The 27,161-nt window shown below is 46.8% G+C and overlaps 3 protein-coding genes across 4 annotated transcripts in view; 2 read left to right on the plus strand and 1 right to left on the minus strand.

The window, feature by feature from the left end:
- The window catches only part of hgfa (hepatocyte growth factor a), a 23,764-nt gene extending 14,152 nt beyond the window's left edge, over positions 1 to 9,612 (plus strand). Inside the window, 9 exon segments of the mRNA XM_035534805.1 lie at positions 585 to 722; positions 4,755 to 4,837; positions 4,840 to 4,858; positions 5,334 to 5,408; positions 6,295 to 6,432; positions 6,548 to 6,654; positions 7,157 to 7,299; positions 7,414 to 7,473; positions 7,475 to 9,612. Coding sequence (XP_035390698.1) covers positions 585 to 722; positions 4,755 to 4,837; positions 4,840 to 4,858; positions 5,334 to 5,408; positions 6,295 to 6,432; positions 6,548 to 6,654; positions 7,157 to 7,299; positions 7,414 to 7,473; positions 7,475 to 7,600 — 889 coding nt within the window. The 3' untranslated portion in view covers positions 7,601 to 9,612.
- Positions 9,613 to 11,149: 1,537 nt separating this feature from the next.
- Positions 11,150 to 14,982, minus strand: pax4 (paired box 4). 2 transcript variants are annotated; one of them, XM_027027401.2, is made up of 9 exons: positions 14,907 to 14,982; positions 14,724 to 14,787; positions 14,262 to 14,392; positions 13,967 to 14,182; positions 13,700 to 13,769; positions 13,385 to 13,534; positions 13,187 to 13,269; positions 12,761 to 12,830; positions 11,150 to 12,383 (listed from the first exon to the last, which is right to left on the minus strand). In XM_027027401.2, the coding sequence occupies exons 2-9, from the start codon at positions 14,770 to 14,772 to the stop codon at positions 11,968 to 11,970; spliced, it is 1,185 nt and encodes a 394-aa protein (XP_026883202.2). In that variant the 5' UTR covers positions 14,773 to 14,787; positions 14,907 to 14,982; the 3' UTR covers positions 11,150 to 11,967. The 2 variants fall into 2 exon arrangements, with proteins under 2 accessions (XP_026883202.2, XP_026883203.2); XM_027027402.2 differs by having other exon boundaries at positions 14,743 to 14,787; positions 14,907 to 14,946.
- A 3,632-nt stretch (positions 14,983 to 18,614) lies between these two features.
- Positions 18,615 to 27,161, plus strand: part of snd1 (staphylococcal nuclease and tudor domain containing 1) — a 101,919-nt gene continuing 93,372 nt past the window's right edge. Inside the window, exons 1-6 of the mRNA XM_035523887.1 lie at positions 18,615 to 18,864; positions 20,217 to 20,366; positions 20,863 to 20,983; positions 21,357 to 21,434; positions 24,652 to 24,816; positions 26,887 to 26,978. Coding sequence (XP_035379780.1) covers positions 18,787 to 18,864; positions 20,217 to 20,366; positions 20,863 to 20,983; positions 21,357 to 21,434; positions 24,652 to 24,816; positions 26,887 to 26,978 — 684 coding nt within the window. The 5' untranslated portion in view covers positions 18,615 to 18,786. The remainder of the gene's footprint in view (positions 18,865 to 20,216; positions 20,367 to 20,862; positions 20,984 to 21,356; positions 21,435 to 24,651; positions 24,817 to 26,886; positions 26,979 to 27,161) is intronic.

A 27,161-nucleotide genomic window follows, 5' to 3' on the forward strand; every position in this document is an offset into this window, starting at 1 on the left:
CAAAGCCGATCAGCTTCCTCGCGTGGCGGGCAGCCAGAGTGTGCCTTGGCCGGGGGTCAAAAGGTCGACTCTGAAAAAGCTCAGCCGCTGTTTGAATAAGGAGGAATTGCCCTGTCCTCTCTACCCATCCCTTCCTCTGACACGTTATCTTACATGCAGCCTGTGGATCCGCCATCGGCCATTTAGGTTTATCAGCGCAGTGAGTTAGCGCTGCCTAGAGTGCTCAGGAAGCAACGTTGAACTAGAGGAATGGAGTTCAAAGTGCCAACTACTTCCATAGTGGAGTTTAAAACAAGACAGAGGTAGACAGAGGACGAGAGAGAGAGAGAGACGAGAAGAGAGAGAGAGAGAGAGAGAGAGAGAGAGAGAGAGAGAGAGAGAGAGTGAGAGCGAGATCACCACTATCTAGGGCTGTGGATTATGGACTTTATAATAACCAAGAAGTTTCCTACCCAGGTCTCTCCTCACTTACTTTATGGACAGTGGAAATCAATTTTTTGCTTGTGTGTGCGTGTGTGCATGCGTGTGTGTGTGTGTGTGTGTGCGCGCGCGCGCGTGTCTGTGTGTTTATATGTGTGTGACAGGGACACACACTCTGAGGAGGCGAGCACCAGACTGCGGCTGAACTTGTGCAGGAATCCAGACAGAGATAAGCACGGCCCATGGTGCTTCACCTCCAACTCCTCCATTCCCTGGGATTACTGCGATTTGGAGCATTGTGAGTCTCCTCTCCTCTCCTCTCCTCTCCTCTCCTCTCCTCTCGAGCAGTTACCACGGCATCTCCTTCCAGCTGCTTTCGAGTCTGTCTGTCCCCGTGAACCCGGTCCGGAGGCGGCGCTCCTCCTCGAGCGGACGGGCCTCTTTGCACTGTTTCGAATTCAAATCCGCCCCACCTGTGCCTAATTCTCCCGGCAAGGGTGCAGGCTGGGGTGTGTCGCTCGGCCCAGCATGCCCAGGCTCTGGTCCGGGTTGTGTGTGTGTGTGTGTGTGGGGGGGGGTGCTTGGGCAGGTTGGTGAGGGGCCCAGGGGCGTGGGGCGCCCGTAGGCGAAGGGGTGGGAGGGTGTCTCCCTTGCCTGGGCGTCCGTCTTCCTAATGGGAACCATGTCCTCCCTGAAGCTCAGGATTACTCAAAACAAATCCACTTTACTGCAGGCTGTGAGCAAGCCTGGGGCGACTAGCAGATGGGACTCCCGGGTTCTGTTTACCCTGAGTAGAGTGGGAGGTCTACCACTGGCTAGCACTGGGGAATTTGCGATAACTGTCTTGAATAATGACTTCTAAGAGTGTAATTCTGTATACTGATTTTTAATGCTTAATATAGTATATGCTGTATGTAAAACTGTGTATCTGTGACAAGATCCATAGTCTGCTAACATCTCTGTCTTGTTATTGCAGGTAAAACATCAAACACTACCCATGTAAATAGTAAGTAGATCATGAATCTCATTCTTTATGCATCCCTATCTGTCATTTTGCTTATTATATCATTAAAATCTTTCGCAGCACATGTTGGCCCTCAAATAAACTAGTTTATTCCTGATGTTTTTTTCATTAAACCAGTGCAGGTTTGGAAAAACATCCCAAAATATGCTTTATTGGAAATTTCATTGTGATTTGTCTGAGGAGCTGATAGTTCCGGTTCATCCGCCTGAATGTTTGCACTGGCCCTCTGGTTCGGAGCAGGCGGCACTCTACGAAAGTCAGACCAGCCTTCCTCCTGCTGTCTGACACTCTGACTTTCACTTTAATTTCCACCTTCCTTATGGAAGCGGTTTATTTTACGTCCAATCCCCTGGAATGATCTCCTTTAGCCATTCTAGACGCTCAAGAGAAATGGATTTGCAAGGCAGCTAAGGCGTGCGCAGACGCCTGTCTGCGTGAACGGACGGGAGAGAGATTTTCCACCGCACCTTGTATTAATAGGGCACATTACGACATGTTTCTGTAAAGAGGTGGTGTAACGAAACATTCGGGGGCCCCACTGCGAGAGGCAGACTGGTGGCTCTTTTACCATCCCCTGCTGGGGGGACCCCCTCGGCTCGAGGACCCCCAGGCCTGCGTGTCCTGCATGCCCCTCCCCTCGTGAGAGGCAGCCTATCAGGACAGTAGACAGTAAGCTTTATCTGTACCAGCTTGCACACACAAATGGTGCACAGAGCTTCCAGGGAAACAGGACGTTTCGGACAGAGGTCCCTTCATCAGCCGTGCAAGCAGGGTGCTTCCAAAGTGAATTTCAGGGTTATTCAAAACAAATCCACTTTACTGCAGTCTGTGAGTATGCCTGGGGTGATTAGCAGATGGGAAATATATATAAAATGGGTGTGTGTGTGTGCGAATGCTCTAAAGACATCACTCACTGAGGGGAAGTTCGTGCAATGTGCCTTGCAGTCAGCAAAATCATCTGCAATCATCTACAATCATCTACACTTCAAGTCCAAATTCCTGTCTCTGTCGTTTGCAGTGGACAGAGCAGCCAAACCATGAAGTCCCTCCTGTGCTCTGAAATATGTGTTCAGTTGTGTAATTCAGCCAACTGCATGCCTTTTTTGCTTTTTAGTTCCACTTCAGCTTTCGCATGTACTTGGCATCTTTGCAGATACCACCAGCACAACACAGAATACAAAAAAAGTCAAAGACATCTCCAGCGTTAATCTAAACATTTACACCACACTATTTGGATCACAATAAATATGCATCATATTACACCCTACGGCCCAAGAAGAATTTTAAGTTGTAGAATTTTAGAGTTGTAAATAATGACTAGATCATGTTTAAGAGATCAGTTTAAGAACCATTTGTCCATTTCACTACCATAGATGAGACGCATAAATAAGACGGCCATAAAAGAATGGCAGGGTGTGTTGAGGTCTGCCGGTGAGGGGTATTGTTAAGATAAACGATCCGTTTGTAAATTATAGATGCGTTGTATAAGTGCCGATGGAAAGGACCCAACTAAAATTGCGCGCGGCCCGCAGTGAGCGGGCCCCGCTCGCCACGGGCCCCCTGCCCCACAGGAACCGGCACGATTATTCCCCCTGCCTCCCATTAGTTACATCACTGCGTAGCACTGAAGAGTCAGGTCACACTGGTCCGTTTTGTCTTAATACGTGGAGACAGGCTCCGCACACATACCAGAGCTTTCCTTCTGCATTTTCCATCAGTATTTCATAACGTTCAGTCTGATCTTTTACTAACAGAGGGCTTCAGCTCATCAGAGTGCTCATTTAACATCCGATACTCTGGCACGATGCTTTTATCACTGTCAGAGCTCAGCAGGTCGAAATAAACAAAACATCTCTAATGATCATCGCAAATCTTACGGTTCACAAGGATGTGTCAGTTCACGCTTGTTTGCCTGTAAATATCAGGAATCAAATCATTTAGTTTGACATATTCTGAGGACTCTCTTTTTCAACATTGCTGACTGATACGGATGATGTGAATTCAGTTCACTGAGTTATTAGGTTTGCAGACTCGTGTGACCAAATTGCATTTACATTTAATACAAAGAAGACAGAAGAAGTTATTTTTGTACTCTCCCCAGGCCCATATCCACAAACAGTTCACAATGTGCAATTTAAGTGGAATATGTCATACCCATATTTCAGTGTAGATTAAACACCATCGTGGAACATTGACCTTGGCTAGATTTACAGTATGGTTCTGCAACATATGAACTTTCTTCATAAGTTGTGATCAGTTCAGGCTAATAACCAGATTTTATTACTGTTTTGCACTTCTATAATACAGAGAGTTGTACAATCATTATAAAATACTGTGCTACAGCATGGCATAGTTGTCTCAGTGAACTTAAGGTGCAGAATGTTTAGACTATTGCTTACCGGTTCCAAGATTGGATTTATAACTGCAGACAGGAAGCGCACGGAAAGACTATCGAGTGGAATTTTATCTATCACATAGAGAATTCAGAGTTTTTCCTTTAAATAGATGACTTAGAATATCAAAGATAGACAAAATAAATGTAAGAAACTCTTTTATACCATCAATTAATTATGCTGCGTAAGAAAGAAGTAGGTTAGTTAAGCATGCTTATATACAGAATTATTATCAAAGATGTTATAGGTTACAATTGGGAATATGAAAGATGCTAAAGTTTTGAGTAGTCCAGTGAGTGTGCTTAGCTGTTCTGTGGTGTGTGCAAATTTATGCAATGCGCTGTTGTGGAATGCAAAATAAGTTTCAGTGAAATCTGGCAATAAAGACTTTATCATATTATAAAAAAAAGAGTGGAATGTAATTTATAACATTTGCTATTATACTTATTGAAGGCTTTGTGCATTTTTTGTTAAATACATTTCCTGATTTTTTCCTAACAATTAAAAAGAAATAACTTGCACTTAATGGCCATTTTGACTGCAAAATAATTAATTGAAAGGGTGGTGTCTGACTTTTGTACAGTACAATACATAACTGTGTTTTGTAATTACATATTTGGTTGGAACTGGGATATTGAAAAAAACCCACTTTAAAACTGTGTTTTTTAAAAAAATGCCAAGTGACTCCATAATTATCTTATAAATTCTGAATAGAAAAACCTTGTGTTTCGGCTCAGCTGAACAATACAAGGGCTTTCCTGGTCCCGTGTTTCCAAACACTCTGGGCTAATGACATTTATATTCCAGTAGTGCTCTTCTGAATGCGTGCTCTCTCTCTCTCTCTCTCTCTCCTCTCTGCTCTCTCTCTCTCTCTCTCTCTCTCTCTCTCTCTCTCTCCGTGTGCTTCCTGCCAGCAGGCCAGCCCAAGCGTCCTGCTTTGTGCACAAGACCACGCGGATTGTGGGTGGGACCTGGGTGCAGCGAGCTGAAGATGGGAGCTGGTGGTTAGCATCCAGAAGGGGTAACAGAACCTGTTGTCTTACACCACGAGGGGCATATCTAGGTGGGGTGGGCTGGGGTAGGAGGGGGCTTGGGGGCAGCTACATTTCACTTCGGTAAGCTCGGGGGCGCTTTATGTGAAATAAACAGGGCTCCCTTTCAAACATCTCTCTATTCTGATTTCCCACGTGCTGAAAACACTTTAAACATATCACAACAATGTAAGCAAAACTGCAAACAGTCGTGACACCCGTGCATATTTAAAACAGATTATGCATGAAGATGTAATTCCATGGGCCCACTGAAAAGATAACTATCTCACCGTAGATATAAACACTGTCTTGGCAGTTTAAAGCCCTGTGATCATTAGGTTGCCGTACTCACGACTGGATGCGTTGAATTTGGTCTGAGTGTTGCCTTTCAGTGTATGTCTGTTCATTTTTGACCCTAAGTGTGACCTGTGTGGTGTCTTTGCGGCCTGGTGTGTGTGTGGACAGGAGCAGGCACTGGTGTGGCGGCTCTCTTATCCGAGAGGAGTGGGTTCTCACTGACCAGGAGTGCTTCCCCTCGTGGTAACGACCTCATCCTAACCTTGCGCGCTTGCACTCCTCTGCTCGGCGCATGGCCCGTGCGCATCCCTCCCTCCCGTGCGGACACGTTTCCTCCCGCTCTGTTTTTTTTCCCGACTGGCTTTCTCACTCACCTACCAGCGTAGGTGAAGTTGTCTTTACGGTGAATTTGTCTGTACGGTGTTGAAAGTTGAAATTGCTGCGAAAGGTTCTCTCTCTCTCTCTCTCTCTCTCTCCCTCTGCCTCTCCTTCTCTCTCTCTCTCTCTGTTCCCCTCTCTCGTGGCTCCCGCTCCCCTGCACGCCTTTCTGTCCTTGGCCATCTTCCTTTTTGCGAGGCAGGGACGCAGCGTTTCCTGTTTCCGAGCAGGCACTGACAGGCTGACGCGCTGGCTTGTGGGGCCGCTCGGCCTCTGCGCTTGGCACGCCTCCTGTCCTGCTGCGCGCTGCTGGGGGATCTGCCGCGGTGCTCTTCAAAACCCCGAAAAACCCTGATGACCCCTGGCCGCTTGCGAGAGGCAGAGGAGTGGAGGAAAGGGCGGGAGAGAGGGAGGGAGGGAGAGAGAGAGAGAGAGAGAGAGAGAGAGATAGAGAGAGAGAGAGAGCGGCCGTCTGTGTTTTAAATCAGCTCGCTACATAATCCAGACCTGCTCCCTCCTGGGCTTTGCTATCTCACGGATCTCAGGCAGTGGCAGGCCCATCCGCATGGCTAGGCGCTCCGACACAGGGAAAAGACGATTGCTTTACCAGTGGGGCCATCTGATGCACTGAGATATCATTTCCTGTACATGAAACATGGACACGTTGCTCTTGCTTCTGGGGGAGCATGTCTTCTCCTGCCGCATGGCTTCAGAGTGCGCGCGCGTGTGTGTGTGTGTCTGTGCCCCTCAGCGTCCCTGACCTGCGGGAGTTCAGCGTGCACGTGGGCCTCCTCCACCTCAGCGACCCGGCAAACTCCCAGGGCCTGCGCATTGCCCACCTGGTGTGCGGGCCCGAGGGCTCCAGCCTGGCCCTGCTCCGGCTGGCACGGTAAGAGGCGCTCCCCCGCCCACCCAACCGCCCGCCTCGCCCTTCCTCGCCCTTCCTCGCCCTTCCTCGTCCTTCCTCGCCCGCTCACTGTCTTGCTCCCTGGCCGTGTGTGCAGGCCCGCTCCCCTCTCAGAGCACGTGCGGACGGTACAGCTGCCTGTGGCTGGATGCGAGGTAGCCGAAGGCTCCTACTGCCTCATGTATGGCTGGGGGGAGACCAAAGGTACGGTGGGGACCCCCTTCTCCCCTGGCCCTCTGTGCTGTGCGTCTTGGCCTGGCCTCTCTCCCAGCATACTACTTAACGTAATAGATGTGCTCGCACTGTGTTCAGACGCGTCCAGGGGTCTGTGCTCTCTGAGGCACTATAAAACGGATTAGGAAGAAGAATACTGCCGTTCTCGCACACCTTAAGCACAGCTACATCATCTACAGTAAAGACAAATCACAAAGTTTTATGTTAAGCATTTTCCTCTCAGTTTAGACACTTTATAAGGAAAACTAGTGGCTAATGTGCCAAGACAAGTGAAACAAAGAGCATAATTTTGGTGTTGCACAATGTTTACAATTAGTAAGACTAGAAAAATTGAATGTTTTTTAGGTTGTTTTAGTATAATAAAGCATTTTTAAGTCTCCGTACAGGAAATCCGCTCGATTCAAAGCTTCAGGTTTCAGTCTGTCTGAATTAGCGTCGAAACTAACGCTCTGCGTCCCGCCGACTCCCGCAGGCACGGGACATGAGGGCAGCCTGAAAATGGTGCGGCTTCCCGTGGTCAGCAGCGAGAGGTGCTCGCGGGTCCACAGCGGCGGCGTGGCCATCAGGGAGAGCAGAGTGTGCGCCGGCGGAGAGAAGGACCGCGGCGTGTGCGAGGTGAGAGCGTCTGTGTGTGTGTGTGTTTGTGTGTGTGTCCCACTCCTCAACTCTGCCTCCGTGGTGCTCACCCTCCAACAACCCCCCCCCCCCAACCCCAAACCCTTCCAGCAGAAAGACTACGGTGGCCCAGCTGGTGTGTCAAGGAGAGGGAGATGCAAGGTGATCGTCGGCCGTGAGCATCCACGGCAGGGGCTGTGCCCTCGCCCGCCGCCCTGCTATCTTTGTCAATGTGGCGTTCTACACCGAGTGGATTCACAAGGTCTTCAAACACTACTCTGACATGGAGACAAATTACTAGCGCGTCCCTCCCCGTTCCCAACCCACTGCAGATGTTGACTCACTGCGACGTACAGCATGCAGTGCACGGCACATGTGTTACATATGTCATATGGCATACGTTACGATCCTTCAGCATGTCAGTGGTGGGCCACATGACTGATTCTGGAGCTCGAGCTCAAGGAACTAATATTTCAACCAGAGAAGTGTTGAAAATGGGTAACTTAAAACGGATGCTCCATCAATGAGAGAGGTTGTGGAGAAACTAAACATTGTCGCTTCAAGGGACTGCGGGGAGGGCTCTCGTTAAGGTTTCCATTAACGTGGGTTCACTTAGTACAGGGGGTTTTCTCCTTCAAGACCTTTTTAATATCAACACACAACAACAACAAAATCAATTTCTTTAGAAAATGTTTTTATCGTACTTTTATTCTCTGCCTAATGAGCGAACGCCCACAATTCCGGGGAAAAGAGTGAGCAGAACGGAGCAGAGGACAACAACCAGAAGGAACGGAAGGAAAACACTCTGCCGATAAAAGACTGCGGCAGGTTGGCCAGAAGCGGTCGGAGCCGAGGTGACGCATTTGCCGACTCGCTCTCCTTCGTTCTCCTGGGGATACTTGAATGCAGTGATTCAAAAGTCAAAAAAGGATCCGGAGACGGGACTGGGGTTTGGGAATTCCTCTGAGGGACCAGGAATGCTCCCCTCGGTCTCTGGCAGGTCACGGCGAGGTGCGGAGGCAAAACCTACCTGACGGCGAACGGCTCTATGCCGCCTGCGCGCCACTCCGGTGCGGCCGGCCCTTAGCGTTTCGAGGGTCGAATGACGCTACCACTACTTCTGTGTTTTGCTTCACGTTTTGATTTTGCGGCATTAAAAAAAAAAAAAAGATGCCTGATCCTGCTGTACATGTGGTACGTGTTAAGGAGGAAGTTAAAGAGCTTGTCTTACTCCAGTATGGAGCACACTGTGGCCCCTGTTGGGGCTGTGGATTTACTAAGTTTGCTTTTAGTACGTTTTTGCTCGTATGAGTATACTGCTGGTACTCTATAGGTCTCATAGATCTGGCTTCTTATTATGTGAAGGTCTCTTCCCTTCCCAAACTGTGTTTTGTCTAAATTGTATGGTATTTATTTATAATGAAATCTTCATGATGGAGTACAATTGTTCCAGCGATATTGTTCTGAAAAACCTAATGTTAATTCTGGCATGTGCTTTAAAGACGTGGCCTTTATAAAAGGAACAAAGGGATAATATATGATTCATAAGCACATCATTTGTTTATATACTATAACAGTGTTTTCCAAGTGACATATAGCTCCCTGCATGTCTATAAAACACAAATGCCTCATTCTCAACAGAGCGTCATGTTAGTACACAAGCTAACAGAGCTTCATTTACTGACCTCCACTGCAAAAAAACACTGATGCACAATGGGACGCTAAACAAGCCAAACAGTTAAGGAAAGTAACCATTTTGTTTAACTGAGAATATTTTTGTAATGTTCCTGACCATTTTATGAGATAAAGGATTGCAAATGTTTCATTCTGTAAATAATCTTTCGTATAAACTGTGCATTCCAAACACTGCGTTCTGATTTGTTCCTATTTTTTCTCTTTCTAAGTGGTGCCATTCCTTGAACGAGCTGCTATTCTAGACTGTTATGTCTCACTACAGCAAGTTATGTTTTTAAATTGATTTTAAAATCTGCAACTACAGTGGCCAGGAGTTTGCCAAATTTTTTTCATTCTTTTTTTTTTGTAAATAATTGGAACCTTTGTTAAACAGTATTCTAGAATAATCTGTAATGTTGAATTTTGTATTAAATTAAACTCACCAATAATAGATTTTTTAAATATTTTAATTTGTTTTGGGTTTTTTTTTGTCTATTGTCCAACATTTCAACAGTAGATATATGTTCAGTGTTGATTTCATGTTGCAATGTGATTGAACATGTAATTGTAATACATCATTACCCACATGGGAAATGTTTTATTCTTAGCAGTAGTAAATTGCTAAGAATAAAAAAATAAAATCTCTCTCACTCAGGGTGGTGTCTGACTTTTGCACAATACAGTACATAACCATGTTTTGTAATTACATATTTAAACACTTTAAACCGTGTTTAAAAAATGCCAAGTGACTCCATAATTATCTTATAAATTCTGAATAGAAAAACCTTGTTTTGCACCTGCGGAGTTTCGGCTCAGCTGAACAATACAAGGGCTTTCCTGGCCCCGCGTTTCCACACACTCTGGGCTAATGACATTTATATTCCAGTAGTGTGCTCTCTCTCTCTCTCTCTCTCTCTCTTTCTCGGTTACGTGCGTTCCACATCAGGTTGCTCATTGACCTGTTGCCGACGGATAAGTAAGACTGATGAGTGGAAACAGACCAGGAGAGGAAAAGGCTCCTGCACTCCAGAGCCCACGACACTCCGCTCAGGGCCCGGGGCATGCTTCGCTTCTGACCTCAACAGTGTTAAACCAGCTGAACGATCCGGGTTAACGTGCGTACTGTGAGTGTCCTCTTAAAGTTAACACTCTGGAATTCCGCTGCGTAGTTGTGAAAAATAAAGAAAAGACGCGTGTAGTTAGAATAAACATGGTACTGAAGATGAAATGAGGATGGTATCCCACAGACCCAGTTGTGCATTCAGTGTCTCGTTTTCTCTTAGGCCCTTAGGTCTCAGGTCAGTGCTCACTAAATCAAAGAGTTACCTGGAAATCTAAGTTTGTTTACGCAGAATGACTTCAAACGAACAAAAGCACCCGGCACCTTGATTCCTAACAGATCGATTCGAACCAAGCAGCCATTACTGATTCGTTGCTGCGTCCGTGTTTGAAGGCCCGGTCTCTTCTCTGTGCAAAAGTATTGTGATTCAGCCTTTACCTCATACTGCATTCTGCTAGACATCAATTTAGCAGCAGAGGAAGCTACTCTGGATGGTGGAAGTGCCACAGAGATATTTTTATTCTATATTTGACCATCACCGAAGGAACCCAAAACCGGTGAAGCCGGAGCTCTTTGAACTGCCGGTTATTATTATTATTGTTGTTACTGCTAATTTAAGCAGACTAAGGAACTGAAGAGGAACTGTAACATCTTGCAGACTGTGCCTTTCCCACTTTTGATTAATGGGATTTATACTAGGGCCTAGCTTGTGGGACTGACTCCTCTAGAGGTTAATGCAATCAAAGCAGCTGTGCCCTCTTGACCCAGTTCTCAGCACACTGGTTCATGTCCACATGTTGATCTTGTTCGATCGCAGTGCAGAAGTATGTGAGCCGTAGCCAAAGACTACAGAAGAGATTTCTTACCAGAAGAATCTTCACAAAGCTGCATGAGTGAGTGGAGAGAGATGGAGAGAGAGAGAGAGAGAGAGAGAGAGAGAGAGGGAGAGAGAGATGTATTACCGTAGTGTAAAAACACAGAGGGGTAAAGTAATGTAGACTCCAGGCTGTGCAGTAAATAAAAGGAACTAAAGCTGCTGTATTGCGAGGAGAGTCAGTCATTCTTAGAATGCTGTCACACATTTAGCAAACATTCCTAGTGAGAAACTGCCTTACTCAAAAAATCCATCCAAATATAGGAGAAAAAATGAAATACGTTTCCTGCAGTCTTTTTGACAACTTGATTTGTTTTTCACATTACAGTGGTACCTTTAATTAGTTGTTGGTAATCTTCAAATGGTTTAAACATATGATGGTATATTGCATACTGGGGAAGAGTTTAGGTCATTCTGTAGCTAAATCTTACATTACATTTACGGCATTTAGGTATAAAATTTAATTTGGCTAAAAATGCTCTAAATCATGTTTTATCCTGTTTATATAAGTAGAAATGAAACTTTCATCTAGCCACATGAATAAGAGTGTCACTGCACAATGATGCTCTCAACATATCACAAGATGAAATCAACTGTGACTCTAGAACTGCGTTTGGAGTTGATCTACTTTAATTTCCAAGCATCTCGCAGTCCATATCTGGAGAAGATTGGTTGAAAGTTCTGTCCATGACCGATCATATTGGCTCCACTACAAAATGTTGGCACACACCTCTGAACAGGACAGTCAAATATCAAACCAGGATTTGTGTTCGAAACGCCAGGAGCTCATTCCTGAAGAAATGAGGTTTTGTTCCTCACACATTTTTTTCCTCAATTTGAAAAATGCTGTCCTAATTTTGATCCTTCTCAACACATTATTTTGTCCATTTCTCCAAATTTTCCAATTTATTCATATAGTCCTTCTGAAAGATTCAATTTAGCCAATCATGCCCCGAGATATTTGCAAAACTGAACAAAGGCGACACAAACTTCAGTCTGAAATGTGCCTATTTTTTTCTTTGCTGCCCCCTGCTGTTATGAAAGACAACTTGCAGCTTTTCTAGCTGGAAATCCTCCACCTAAGCTCTGTACAATCATCACACTGCCGTCGGTTGTCCTCCTGTAATCCTCGCAGTCCAGCGCGCTGCCCAAGGAACGAAGGCAGAGCCTCCCATTCTGTGACATGAGCCGATCCGTACGCGGTTTCTTCTCCTCCGTGACCAGAGCCGGGCGTACCGGCCTCGCCCACGCTCTGGCCTGGCAGGAAACTCGCTCTCATCGTTGAGCTGCAGTGAGTCAGTGAGCCAGTGGCGGTTCCAGTGTTCTGGGCCACTGGAAACAATCCGGTATGAGCTGCCGAGGAGGTTCTGCTGTCCAGGCGGCTAGTCCCTGGCAGGACTGCTCCCTCGGAAAGCCAATCTGCTGACAGGGAGAAGGAAGCGGATTCGCTTCCCAGAGAGCGAGCCTCTGCCAAACCTGCGGGAAAGCCCAAGTGGTTTACTCCTTGTTCTCAACCTCCCATCTTTTAATGGCATCACGTTAGTGTTCGCAATAAGTCTGAGCTAGTAAGTACATAAACATGTAACTGCCGATAGCAGGCAACGACATTTTAAAAGGTGCTTACTGAAAGGTGCATTTAAAAAAAAGTAATAAAAAAACTAAAATAATTTTTTTTTTAAATAAATAAAAAAAATAATAAAATCGGCCTTCGGTCTCCAAACAGGCCTTCAGCTCGACGCTGAAGCGTTTAATCTCGCTCCTTTCGTGTACGGCGGGGGGTGGGGGGAACCTTGGGTGCCGCTCCTTATGCAGGACAGTGAGTGTAGCACAGCTGGATCGTGGCGCGGGCCTACCGTTAGACTGCCAGTCGCTGCCCCCTGCTCTGTCCTGCCCCGCTTTGGCCCGTCTGTTCAGGAACCGCACCTTTGGAATCACGAGCAGATACGGAGCTCAGGGCCGCAGACGCTCGGCCACGGCGTTTCCAGTGCAAACGCGGAATCGCGGAATCCAAAGTCTAAATCTATACAACTCATGAGGTCTTTTGTGTTCATATAGTTTGCATCCAGAAGTAAATGCAACTCTTTAATTGCAGAATGGGACAAAGCATGATTGGTGTTTTGTTTTCTTTTTAAACAACACTAATCAGACTGCTCATCTGTTAAGAACGGTCGTATTGCTGAACCTGAGGATTTGGGACGGTTCTTTTATGGAGCACTATAGAATTATAGCATTATAGGAGCATTATGTGTCTGGAAGCTGCAGTTATCGCGGTCACTTACCTTTATGAGGTCCTGTGACAGATGCGTGGCTGCTGGCAGCGTTTCTCTTGCGGACATGCTGGAATGATGTCTGCAGAGAAACTCTGAACAAAGAAAGGATTCAGAACAGGATAACGTCTTTAAGAAGTGACATTCGGAGGCGCAGCTGGCAGATCCTGTATGTGAAGGAATGTGAGCTCTGTGGTGAAAGGGGAGCACCTTTTTCTAGCATCGCAGTCTGTTCTGGACTGACATGTGTCCTGCAGGGCTGCTGGGTTCTTTGTGGGTCGCTGACTCCTGCCTGTTGATCCTTTTTACCCAGTGTGCACCAGCTCTGCCTTCCCTCATCCATTTTAGTGCAAAGCCTCCCTGGGGGACATTCATTCACTGCTGTGAGCATCACTGTGATCAACATCATTGTCATCCTAATCTAAAATTACAAGTACAAACACACATTGAATATATTGACATGAATAGACTGCACGAATATACCCTTCTTTCCCGGTGTTGTGATAACTGTCCTAAGCACATTACCTTCATACATATGTCTTTCCATGTCCTCACAATACTGAAGCTTCTTCAGAAGGCGGTTAATAGAAGACACCTGCAAGATAGTTACACCAAGTCCATTAAGTCCCTGTGGTGACAGCGTTTGCTTTCCCGGGCATCACGTGATTCGTTTTCAATTAAGCCACTTAAATAAGTGATCGCGGGTTTGTCTTTGTTAAAAGATCTGTTATTTCCAACTATAAATTCCCTCGGGCTGTTTTAAGAGTCGTATTATGAAAGTTTGTTACTCACGCTAGGCACTTTGTCTGCTCTGCAAACGTGCGCCGCCGAGAGCTTCTCGCGGATCTCCCAGGCAAAGAGCGCGGGACAGGCGCGCTTGTACTGCGCGATCGTAGTGATAACGTCCGGCGTGAGCAGTCGCGGTCTGCTGCCCCCGGTGGCTTTGGGCCCCAAAAGACCCGTGCGTTTATACCAGCGGAGGATCTTACTGACGCAGCCGTTGGACACCTGCAAAGTGGTAGTTCGTTCGCCGTTACGTACGGACGCACGGACGCGCGGTCACGAATGAGGTGATCGCGCTCCGTACCTTCAGGATCCTGGAGATCTCACACGGACGCGCGCCCTCCGACGCCAGCTCGATCATCAGCTTCCTTTTATGGATGGGCAGAGGGCGGCCATTCTGAAATCTCCCGCCGAGCTGATTAAAGTTGCATTGCTCTGCAGGAAAAAAAATGTAATAAGTGCATGCATTATCGCCTTGACTGCATGTATACGTATACGTTCTGCTTTCCTTCAGTAGCTTTGCTTCAGTCGCTGAAGCGATCACGTTACACGTGACATTCAAGTGTTACAGTGTTAACGCAATACAGCGAGCACAGCTTTCTGTGCAAATCTTTCTGCAAAAGTGGAATAAAACCAATCTCAGACCCAGTAGGCTGTAAAATACTAACGCAGTGCCTTGATTTGGTCAGAAGGTTCTGCTAACTTTTTAAAGACAATCATCCAATTTCTACATTGATACATTCAGAATAATAAACGAAATGCTAACCTTCGTTTGTCAGACTCACATTTGTGTTGCTCATCTCAGAACGTCTCATCGACGGCCCGGCTTCCTGAATCGAGCAGAACACGCTTACACTACATTTACATGTGATACGCGTGTTGAAAATGTATGATCATAAAAACACTCCGAATTATGAGTTTAAGAAACGAATGTCCTTCAGTGACTTACTTGCGGAATATTGAACTTTTCTCGCAGTCGGGTTGCGTGCTGAAACGCGCGCCTTGCTCTTCGCGTGACTGAGGATGCCCACTCACGCAGGTCACTCCTCAAATATAGCGGAGCGCCCTTATCACAGTGACGTAGCCCACAGGCTGAGAGAAAAGTCAATACTGCACGCAGCACCATAGAAAGGCTCATCCTCAGGCCCGGCCTTTCTAATATATATGAGCTGTATTTAAAAAAGTCCCCCCCCCCCCCCCCCCCCCCCCCCAAAAAAAAGACACAGAGAAAAATACTGTATTTCTATGCAATTTTTAAAATAGGGCTAAATATATGAGCAAAGAAACGTTAGTTTAACCAAGTAAATTACACGGTGGACATATAGTAGCGTTCGTTGTAGTTATTTGGAAGTTTTTGGTTTTGTTTTGTTTTTTTTTGCATTAGTGTATATGCGGCAGTGTAGCTCAGTGGTGCTTGAACTGTTTTAAGACGATTGCTGGTTCAAGCCCCACCGTTGCCACTGCTGGCCCTGATCAAGGCCCTTAACCCTTAATTGCTCAAGATGTACTCAGTCACAATGTAAATCGCTTTGGATTAAAACGCGTTAGTTAAATGCCATAAAATGTACATGTAAAAATGTGGCCATACATGGGTCTACTTGCCTCATCTCAGATGAGAACAGAAAGGTTATAGCAGCCTATACTCCCCACAGAAATAAAAACAAGCACAGGCTGTGTAACAGTTATCAAACTGCTGAGGGTTCAGAGTCGTATATTTTATTTTCACGCATATTTTCTTATGCAAGTTACTTCTAGACGCTGGAAAGTATTCTTTCGGGTTACAAGTGGATTTCAGAGAATGGAGCTATCAGGTGAAACTTCTAGACCTACAAACATATTGTCAATCTAACTCCAGCTATGGACGTTTATCCGAGGCGGCACTGAAATGTTATTTATTTATTCGAACATTCGGTGTCGGACAAACTGTCACGTGACTTGGGCATCCTTCAGTAGCAGTAGGCTGCAGTACGAATTCAAGCGACGTTTCGTGCTAATCAAATTGGGTTTCTTTTTTTTTTAAGCAAACATCGAAAATCTGTCCTAAGACGACTGCCATATGGTAAAGTGCATTTCATAAATCATAAATCCATCACCTAGCCTCCTTTATTACATTTTCTTTCTAGCATAAGCAAATAGAGCCAGAGAGGCAAATGTGGTACAATTGTGGTTTTATTTATAAAAATACAGAGGCGTAAAACCATCACAGATGTCTCTTGTCTAGCCAGCAGATAAAATGTGCTGTAAAGGTTTCAAAGGAAATATTTGGAGAGCAAATATTAGCGAGAGAGAATCCACACAAGCCTCGTATTTGGTCCTGTTTAATGACTAATTGGGCATCATTAGGTATATCTACACAGATCGAACACTGTGAAAATAAAGGTTGGGATTTAAAATGCCATATGGCTGAAATTACATATTAACTTTTACTTACAGCACTGTAATATTTGTAAGACTGAACTCTTTGTATAATTTAGGGAGTGGCTAGGTATGAACGCCAATATCTCCTTACCAACGAGAAGAAAAGATAAATCATTTATAGCTATATTACTTTAACTAGTTCCTACAGAAAAATGTGGCGTACGTTATTACAGATTTTAACCGCAGAGGTTAAGTGCATAAAAGCTCATAAAACCTCAGTTGGAAGAGAAAAAAGTCAAATCTTTTCAGTGCGCAAATCTGAAGTATTGGAAGAAATGCATAAAATTCCAGTCTTGCACAAATATAGATCTCAATCTGTTCCATAATCAGATACAACAGAGATGTTATATAACTTGTAAGGTTTTAGGTTTTCAGCGTTGTGGTGTCGGTAACGCAATTAAACTGTTACATTTTATTCGCGTAAATGTGCACAGAAAGCTATCCAAACGCGCACAAAGCTGTATCGTGTTTGTGCAACATTCTTTTTTTAAACTTTGGATGACGCTTTTGATAACGAGTACCTTCTTTGAAGGAAGTAAACGTGGTAGTCCTGGACACTGTTCTTATGTGACTATAATGCCATTACATGTCTTGACGTGAGGATGACATACGCCCTGTCAACCGGACAGGTGTGCTTGACAGGTAATTAGTATCCCAAACAAATCGGCTTTTCTTTGGCAAGGCTCATTAAATATATAAGTAACAATAACGACTCACATGGCAGGTCAGGCATTTTGAGAGAGTCGTATTATTAAATATATTCCTTATAACCCGACAGGAAGTCCTTAGCATGGAGATCAAGTTTATATTAAGTGGTCTGCGAGATTTGGTAACGGGCTTGCCTTACTCTGAAGAACAATGACATATACATGAAGCATTGTTGCACAGGCTAGCAATTAACAGTAGAGAACTTGATGCTTGGAGCAAAAAGAAAAAATACAATAACAAGAAATTGTGCTGAGGTTGTTCCATGTTTTCCAATGGCATGATTCTCCAAATGCATGACTGCATAAACATGACACATATGTAGGGTGTTTCGTCGTAACAGAAAGTAAACTACATTAATAGATCACATATACATTGCCAAATTTCTAGAAACGTGATAAGGTGTAACGGTGCCAAATAATTCTTGACAATTCATGACAATTCCCTTTTCCTCAACATCTGTTATTCATGGAAGAACAGCGTCATCTAGTGGCAAAAAGTCATAATGACATCAATCTGGCTTCCAATCAATTCAATTTATTTGATGTTTACAAACCGAAATAGCATGTCTTCATTACGCAGTCTATGCGTAAGATGGTAAAATCATAATCGCTCTTTTTCTTTTAATTTAAGATGCATGGATTAAAAACTAAAACAAATATGAGGCAGAAGTTTAAAACGAGACCGATTCATTTTGAGCAGTTTTGGCACATGCCTATATATATTTATCTTATTAAAATGATATCATTTTTACATCCACTGCAGTTGGGAATAACTAGACATCTACCACATTTTTAAACAAAAACTTTGAGCATGAACTATATAAAAATTGTATTTCACTATGCATAATGATAGTGCTAATTTTGTGTTTCCGTTTTGACTGAACTCGACTTAGATAGACGTGTGTGTGTGTGTGTGTGTGTGCGCGCACGCGCGCGCCTCCCAAGTTAGGCTACTTAAATATGCTTGAAGATGGTGTTCCAAATAGATTACATTATAGCGATGACTATAGTCAGGACTAAGGTAGGGGCAAGCCGATTGGGCAGCCTTAACTTTCATCCTAAATTATCCATTTATCAAGATATCTTCACCTCTTGCAAATCAGCCATGACCGTAATTTATAGTCACTCACTTTGGGTCAGTTTTATGGCAGTACTGTTATGAATTAAGTTTTATCTCAAAGGTATAATACAATTTCTCACACATGAAACACTACCAGAACTCAAAGATCATTCATAATTCAAATCAAAATTCAAGACTGTCCAATCAGAGGTCCTTTACCTTGTCTCTATTTAGACAGTCTCGATTTTTTATTAATTGTCTTTTTTTAATACATACAACTAAGTTAAATTACTCAAACTCCATATCACTCAGTTATTGTCGGTGTCAACTATATTTCCCACTTTTTAAAAAGCTCTGTGCTGACGTGTCGCCCCGGCGGATGACCCGGATGCGGCTGCTGCGCCGTCGTTACGTCGCCGCGACGCTGCCCTATTCCGCGCGCCCGAGCGCGCCCGGCCCCGGAAGCGTAACACTTTGACGTGTACATCCCTCGCATGGTTCCGTGTGCTTCCGGATAAGCAAGCGTGATTCGCGGTGCTCAGCCTTTTTTCCCCCCTTTCGCCTTTTACTCGGAACGGTCCCAGCACAGTCATTCGGTAACCCCGCTTTCCCCCCCCGTTAACGGAGCGTGTAAACCAGTGGACATGGCGACTTCGGTATCTGCGCAGGTTCAGGGCACCTCGGCGTCGGTTCCGGTGCTGCAGAGAGGAATCGTGAAAATGGTAGGACCACCCGGACCATACGGACCCGGAGCGGGGGGTCCAGCGGGCTAGCCGCCGGCTACCGCGGTAGCGCTGCTCATGTGGGCATGGGGGGGTTTGCACGTTGAATCATTTCGCGACCCCACCACTTTAACTGTGTGGCCGGCCGAACAATCGTTCAGCTCGATCGGTGGCCGTAAAGTCGGCGGGTTTGTGAAACGCCACGCACGATCGAGCAAGAAGTTTGAGTAACTTGGAGAGCTGTTGGCCAGGCTTGCTTCGCCACGATGTGACCGTTTAAAAACGAGGTGTCCCCCCCCTCGCTTGCTAGCCCTCCCCTGCACACACCCTGGTTTTGTGAAGTGTTGTTAAACGGTTCACACGTTTCATAACAAAAGTGGCACCGTGGAGAAGCGGAGCTAGCGGGGTTGCGGCACGTCCGGATGCTCCGGGCTCCATATCGTTGAGGCTTATGTCGCTGAAGAGAGTGGAGCAATTGCTGCTTAGCAGTAACTAGACCCGGTTTGCTTAAATAATTTGCGCCTAACCAGCCAAAGGGATTTCGCTCTGTTTGTGGTCTACTCATGTGCGTAGCGGGAAGTCGCTAAAGCGCAAAGATTTTTACTTCTTTCTTTTGCACTTATTTGAGGAGCCGAATACCAAGATGATTTCCTAATTATCTAGCGAACGGCAAAGTGTAGGGTTACGGTTCTGTTTTTATATCTAAACTTGTGAAAGGCGCTCCGAGCAGGAGTCAGTAGCCGGTGCAATGTGTTGGCTTTTCCAGATCTCTCCCAAGATCTGTGGCTACAACGAAAAACTGACACGTAGCTTTAACGGTACTTTACGCACACACCATCATGTCAGAAAACTTTACACCCCCCCCACACACACACACACTGTTAATGACCAAGTTTCCACGTGTTTAGTGAAATACTAGGTTAGTTGGTTTTTAATTGTCTTCATTTGAAGAGTAGATGAATACACTTCTCATGTTTTATTGACGGTGTGGCCTGGGTTGTGTGGTAGGGGAACCGATGGATGTTTGGGGTATTTTTCTAAGCAGATTAAGGTGACTTGGACACTGCTCTTCTTTTACAACCAAACTCATAAGTATGTATTTAGTGCATTTCCAATTAAAAGGAGTTCTAGAGAGTGACCTGTGGACTTGTTCCCTGAAGCTTGGTCAGGAATAATACTTTATGGAAGTGTGAGAACCTGGAATGAGTTCAAGGATGTTATTGAGAATCCAACAAACCTTGATTTGTTTTTTTTTTTGTTTTTTGGTTTTGTTTTGTTTTTTTTGAGAGGTTTGTCCTTGAGAAGTTAATGAGAAACTATGTTAAGAAAATGTTCTCTGGGGTCTCCTTCAGGTCCTGTCTGGATGTGCCATCATCGTTCGAGGCCAGCCGAGAGGTGGCCCTCCCCCAGAGCGGCAGATCAACCTCAGCAACGTACGCGCTGGCGCTCTCGCCCGCAGAGCCGCACAGAGCCAGCCCGACGTCAAAGACACACCCGACGAGGTGGCCTTCAGCGCACCTTCGCTCTGTTTCTGTTTTTATTAGGGTTTATGCAAAGGCTCATAAATCCCAGCCTGTGACTGTTAGTTTAACTGCTTTGAAAGCATAATTTTAACACGGTTTTCTGATTTCACTGGGGGTGTTTTTAGTGCTCATTAGGAACAGTGTAAACGAGAGGATGACGGCCTTATCTGTAAAAGGCCCGGTGAGGCGGCAGGCTGCTTCTCCAGCCCAGCGCGTGTCCGGCACCATTCCGACTACTCAACCGTTTGAAGACCTGAGTCCCACTGATTAATTAAACAAAAGCTCAATCAGTTGTGATTCTTTTAGACTACAGTGAAAACCTGCAGCCTCACCGGCCCTTTGAGGGGAAAAATGTTTTCTTCTTATGGTTTGCGCTTTTGAGATTAATGAATAACAGGGAGTGACGGGGCTCCCTCTAGTGGTTCATGCCTGTTACTGCTGAGGACTAAGTGTCATGTTGGGGTGTCTTCTACAGCCCTGGGCTTTCCAGGCTCGTGAGTTTCTGCGCAAAAAGATGATTGGAAAAGAAGTTTGCTTCACCGTGGAGGTCAAAACCCTTCAGGGGAGAGAGTATGGCATGGTGTACCTGGGAAAGGTAAGCATTGGCTGGGATCTCTTTGATTTCAGCGTTTCGCATGAGCTGGTTAAACCTTATATGCTTGTTAAATCAGCATATTGAAATGAATTCGTCAACGGTACTCTGGCCGTAGGCCCTTGTACACCGATATACTTAAATACCGTTGCCTTATATGTTTATTTTTGAGCCATAGTCCTGGTCTAGGATCAGCCCTAGCCCATCCACAAAATCATATGTCAGTGGTCTCCAGGCAAGAGCTGATCAGAAATCAGCGTTTGATGTACGGTCTGCAGTGCCTCATCTGATCTGATCTGCCCATCTGAGAGCGATGACTTTCTCTGGTGGCATCGGTCGCGGTAACGTCACGTGTCTGCCTTGTGTGTACTCCTCAGACACGTCCGGAGAGAACATCGCAGAGTCGCTGGTCGCCGAGGGCCTCGCCGTAGTCCGTAGAGAGGGGATCAGAGGCACCAGTAAGAACCCCCCCCCCCCCCCCCCCCCCACCCCGACTCTCTCGGCCTTTGTGCACACGTTTCTGCATGCTGTTCAGCAGGTGTAGCGGGGCGTGTAGAGCAGCCTCGGTCATGCCCAGGTATTCCGTGTAACCGAACGGTCTCGCTAAGCAGGCGGTCACGCGAGGGTCGAGGGAGATACGAGTGCTTGCACTTTTTCCGGTCCAAAGCACGCCAGCCCCAAGATTCGTATGGAACTGATGGATTTCCTGATTGCTTCTGCAGTTGCTCAGCTGTTATTTTGCAATTTCAGGAAGCTTTCCCCATGACCCAAGTCAGAAAAAATCCATCGATTGTGCATCAAGCTTGTGGTTGGTGCTTTTTGATCCTCGAACAGCAGAGGTCCGCTTCCCCGCGGGACGTCTTTCGCCCATGTCCATGGAGCTCTACCCTCCCCCAATTACTTTACCCTTTGCGTTTGCTGCTTTGTTCCCAGAGTCCTTCCCTTGGGTTCCCGCTCTCCCCCATGAAAGGAAAGAGTCGTGTTCCGTTTGCGTTTGGTTAAAACGTGTCATTTCATGTTTTAATGCAATGGCACTGATGTGAGGCATCGCTGGTCATGCATCATAAAGCATAATGGACACCGAGCTTTAATTATCTGTATGACATTTAAAATGTAAAGGTTGTAGTGACAGTAATGGTGGGAAATGGTAATGGACAGTGTCAGAGATGTCGCAGACACACGTGAGATTTACACCGGGATCAACCGCTGTACGGAGCTGAGGCACGCTGGCAGCTTCATTTAGCCTGACAATGCGGACCGGAGCTAATATGCTGGAATCGGCGCTAATAGGTGGCCCTCGCCAAAGCCGTCTCCGAACGAGGCAACAGCAGCCCTTTCGCCAGCTTTCCTCCTTCGACGGGCGCGTGGACGAGATCTGATTCCCCCCCACCCCGCCCGAGCGGGCATCTCCCCCGTCCTGCAGGGTGGACGCCAAGCCTTGGCTCGGCGCCGAAGGACACGATGGCACGCGGCGGTGGCGCGGGACCGCTGAAGGACCCGACGGCACCACGGTGCTGTCTGTCCGCCCGGCTCCGAGTGCGTTTCTCGTTCGCTTTGCTGGTCCGAGAGGGTCACTCGTATCGAGAGCACCCGGGCTAGCGGTCACACCCCTGGGGGACGCGCGGGCTAGTGCTCAAATCCGTTGCCTTTTTCTCGTTTTCCCTGTTACTCACTCTCTCTCCTTCTCTCTCCCTTTTGTCTTTCTCTCATTCTTTTCCCCCCCTCCTTCTTTCTTTCTCGTCCTCACCACACATGCCCTCGAGTTGGGAGGTGAGGTTTGGCCGTGGTCGGTGAACTCTCGGCTGGGCTGTGCAGGAGATGGGTTGCTTTCCAGGATATGTAATGTGCAACAGGCAGCCAGAAGCTCACTGCTGAAAGTGGGCGGTTTGAACCAGAAGTCACTCGGTACTTCAGTAGTCCCTTAGTTTATTTATATTTTTGCTTGTAGAGGAGACTAAACGCTATGCCTGGTGACTCTGCACCTCGGCCTTGCTGGCGCGCTTGTTGTAAAAGGCCTTTAATCCTGTTTTTTTTTGTTGTTGTTGTTGTTGTTTTTGTTTTTATCCCTGCCCATGGTTTTCGAGTGTCGTCTTGCCCCTTGGAACTGGTGAAATGGTTGAAATCTTCCATTACGACACGTGACGGCCCTTTAAGAATCTGATAAATCAGGAGTTTTCACCTAAACAGACTCGGATGTAACCAGACGTTCCAGCATGCTGGTCTCAGCTGGCGCGATCTCTCGCTCGCAACAATGATTTCCCCTATCGGTTGGTCACCGAAAAAAAGGAAGATGCTTCGTTTGTGGGCAGTGTGGCCGGTCTGCACTGCTGTTAGAGGAGCAGTCAGGTTCAGCTACCACGCTGCTGGACTCTAGTTGTATTTTGGGTGTTGGAAACCTTCTCGGTGGGAATGCCACATTAAAAATGTGTTGAACTGCAGGACTGTCGTGCCCAATAACTGTCAGCAATAACGATGTACCATTTAGCCAGCAAGCTAGACATCAGAATTGCCTGCCACTAACAGTTTTTTTATGATTATGAAGAAAAGGACCATAATGCATTGAAACACTAAACAAGGGTAATGATTGTCATCATTATTATGTTCTTATTAACGGGGAAAAGACCTCGATTTGCAGGTTTCTTTGGTTGTTTGAGCAGCCGTCTTGCTGGCGATTTGCAACTCATTCTGGGGAACTACTCCTACTGCTCTGTTTGGAGCTTGCCTCTGAAAACGCTTAGTCCAGAGGGTCGTGTAGCCCTGATGCTTCGCCCTAGCCCTCTATCCCAGCAAGAATCGAGGACAGCCGATCCCTAGGCTTGAACGTGCAAAACGGAAGGATAAGGTTAGGTGGGAGGGACGAGGGGTGGAATGGGATTGGACCTTAAGCCTGTGTGGCTGCTGTTTGGATTTCCTCAGGGTTCACTCAGGGTCATGCTTCTCTTTATGAGCAGGGCAGATTGGCCCAAGTTACGGGCCGTAGCTAATCAGAATGGGTAGTTCATTTTGTAAACCTTATAATCTGCAGTTTCTTTCATCTTCATTTCTTCAACAAACAAATGGGCTGTAAATGCATTTGTTTATATTTCACCTTTGAACTCTTGGCTTCTCTCTGTCTTTACCCCCCCCCCCCCCCATCTCCCTGCAACCCTCAAGTCTATTTTCGTTGGGCCTGCGTGACTTAAACTGATAAGGGCTTATTAAAAATCTACTGATGACTGTGTGTCGTGGTCAGACATTTTAATTCCCTTTCGAGATAATGCCAGCTTTTTGAACAACAATGGACTTAATTGAAACATGTGTCGGGGTTTGATAATGAATTGATGCATTTGAAGGTGCTATCAAAAGCTTCTGGGGCCTCAAAGGGCCCGCTCCCCGTTAACCGCCTTCTAATCCGGGTCCGGGCACTCCGAGCAAAGCAGAGTCAAAGCCCGCGAAGGGCCGTCCCGCAGAACACGAGCGTCTGATCAGACACGGCAAAGCGCCATTAATTCTACATCGTTCCGTTTGTCGTACGCTTTGATGTTGCACTAAACTTCCTGTAATGTACGCCAAAGGGAACCCAATCAGAGTTAAACTCTGCTGCTTGAGCACAAACCTCTCATTTCATCTAAATAACTGAGTATTTGTGTGTGTGTGTGTGTGTGTGTGTGTGTGTGTGTGTGTGTGTGTGCGCCAGCCCTGAGCAGGTCAGACTGTGTGATTTGGAAGACCAGGCAAAGGCTGCCAAGCGAGGCCAGTGGTCGGAGGGTGGAGGAGCGCACACCATCCGCGACCTGAAGTACAGCATCGAGAATCCCCGCCACTTCGTGGATTCCTTGCACCAGAAACCGGTCAATGGTGAGACACAGCTCCTTCCCCTACGAGCGCGCTCTCTCCCACCTCCCGGTTAGCCCAGCATGCGGGAGTCTGGGGATGCCCTTTTGCACCCGGCCATCTAAAGGAGGGGACGCGCCGACTGACACTGAAGTGGCAGACGATCGCGTTCCGTCATCCTGCTGCCGCCCTTCGCCGCCCGCGTGTTTACACCAAACAGAAAACAGCTGACGAATGACATGTGCGCCCACGCTACCCCCCGTGCAGTAGAAAATGACTGGTGCCGGGAGGCGCAGCAGTCTGTGTGTAGAGCCAATCGGAAAGCTCCCTCGCTGCGCACGTCGGCCGAAACGGCTTTGACGAGGAAGGCCTTAAAGGGCCAACGAAGGCTTTCAGCGCCCCTACCTGTGGCATGGAATCAGGACGGCGATTTGCAGGATAGGGAAACATCAGCTCGGGTTAAGGCTCTGCATGGCGGTTGCCTGTTCTTTACGCATGCGTCCACAAATATCTGTCCAGTGCCCACCACGGGCGGTCTGCTGACATGCATGGACTGTTTCCAGCACCCTTAAGTTTTTTTTTTGTTTGTTTGTTTTTTGTTGATGGTCGCCCGTCTGCTGTTAGTCGGATCCCACGCAACACGCGGTATCGGTGCCATGCCCACCTCTGTTTTACAGAAGTGTTCAGCGTGGTGTGTCCTCTAGCTGGTGTCCGGTCAGCAGTGTTTCTGTGCTAAGAGAGGGACCAGTGACGGCCAGCTGACAAATGCGCACGGCAACCAATCGTGTCTACTCTAAGTGGACACAGGTGTATAATGCACCTATACGATGTGTGTGTGAAATTGTTAGAGCAGGCAGTGAAAGTTCAGTAGGTTGCAAAAGTTTAGACCCCCTAAAACATCACAAGCTCTTTATCTGAAAAGTACTTTCTTGGAAAAAAAAAAGACCTAACAAAGATTAATAAAGCCGAAGCTAAAAGATTATCGAAGAACACAGGTTTGGGTCCAAACCTTGCAGAAAAAGCCACTTGGTCCAAAGGCCTCAAACATGTTGGAAAGCGGTCCAAACTCGGGTCTGTCCATTTCCAGACAGGACGGAACACGGCCCGCTCTTGGCACAGTCGGAGCTGGAATGCGCACAGATGCGAGGGCTCCAACAGCCTGGAGCCAACGGAAGTAGCGGGCATAGAATTCACCGCGGAGCATCCCTTTTTTTTTTTGCGGTTTAAGCAAGTGCTTCATGCCCTGATGAATGGCTTTAATATTAATTTTCATGGGTGGCCTAAGACTTTTGCGCACTACCGTATTTCGTTTATGGCCAATTTTACTGTTTCCGAACAAGTAGCGCGTAGGTGGATGTTTGCGGCTGTAAAATTAGCGGCGCTGGCGGCTCCCGCTGTGCACCTGTGAGAGAAATCGCCTGCGTTGCAGTACTGCAACTCCGTTTTCGGAGGCTGCTGTCGGCTCGTGTTACTATAGTGAACATCGTGAGCCACAGTCTGTACATATGAACTAGGCAACGCACTCGCTCAGCACTGCACGAGACCACAGCCTCCAGCAGCGGTAGTCATGGCGATATAGAGGAAATGGGGGGGGGGGGGGGGTTTATTGTAAATGCTGGAGCTATCCACAGGCCCAGGCCACTGAACAGCAAGTAAAAGTACGGAACGCAGAGCGGACCTGCTGGTGGGGTGTACATGTGCCTTAGCTGTGGGGAGTGCTCCCTTCAGTACTTGCGCTGAGAGGTGCCTTGTACCTGACGCAGCCCTTTTTAACCTTAGCTTATGCTTTCGGATGCAAAGCAGACTTTTTTTTTTTTTTTTTTTTTTTTTTTTTTTTTTTTTACTAGGAAGTGTTGAGCGACGCTGGGGTGTACGTTCTCTGCCGTAATGATGTGGTGGGTTAATTATACGGCACTCTGGATTCTGCGCCAGCTGCCAGTAGAGCGCGGGTCCTTGTAGTGGGACCCCTTCCTCCTCTCGCGTGTTCTTTCCCTTCCATCGCTATGTGTTGGGGACCGGTGCCCATTTTTGATTAACTCAATAGCTTGTTCTCTCGCTCTCTCTCTCTCTCCCCCCCCCCCCCCCCCCCCCCAGCCATTATTGAGCACGTTCGAGATGGCAGTGTGGTGCGAGCGCTCCTTCTACCCGATTACTACCTGGTCACGGTGATGCTGTCTGGAGTCAAGGTGGGTCCTTCTCTCTCTCTTTCTCCCTAGAGCAGCGGTCACCAACCCTGTGCCTAGAAGTCCATTTAACACATCGGGGCTTTGAGGTAGTGTTGGTTAAGCTGGCGTGCGAGGTGAGAGTCAGAGCCCAACTGTTGAGCAGGACGGATGTCCAGGAGCAAGGCTATGACCTTGGGGAAGCCT

This window comes from Electrophorus electricus, chromosome 2, assembly GCF_013358815.1.
Source record: "Electrophorus electricus isolate fEleEle1 chromosome 2, fEleEle1.pri, whole genome shotgun sequence".
In the NCBI taxonomy this organism is placed as follows: domain Eukaryota; kingdom Metazoa; phylum Chordata; class Actinopteri; order Gymnotiformes; family Gymnotidae; genus Electrophorus; species Electrophorus electricus.

Coding starts and splice junctions, on each gene's coding strand:
- pax4 (XM_027027401.2), bottom strand. CDS start 14,772: ATGAGACGTTCTGAGATGAGCAACACAAATGTGAGTCTGACAAACGAA. Junction 12,831..13,186: donor TGTCACAGGACCTCATAAAG/GTAAGTGACCGC, acceptor GTGATTCCAAAG/GTGCGGTTCCTGAACAGACG. Junction 12,384..12,760: donor CAGCGACTGGCAGTCTAACG/GTAGGCCCGCGC, acceptor GCTTTCCCGCAG/GTTTGGCAGAGGCTCGCTCT.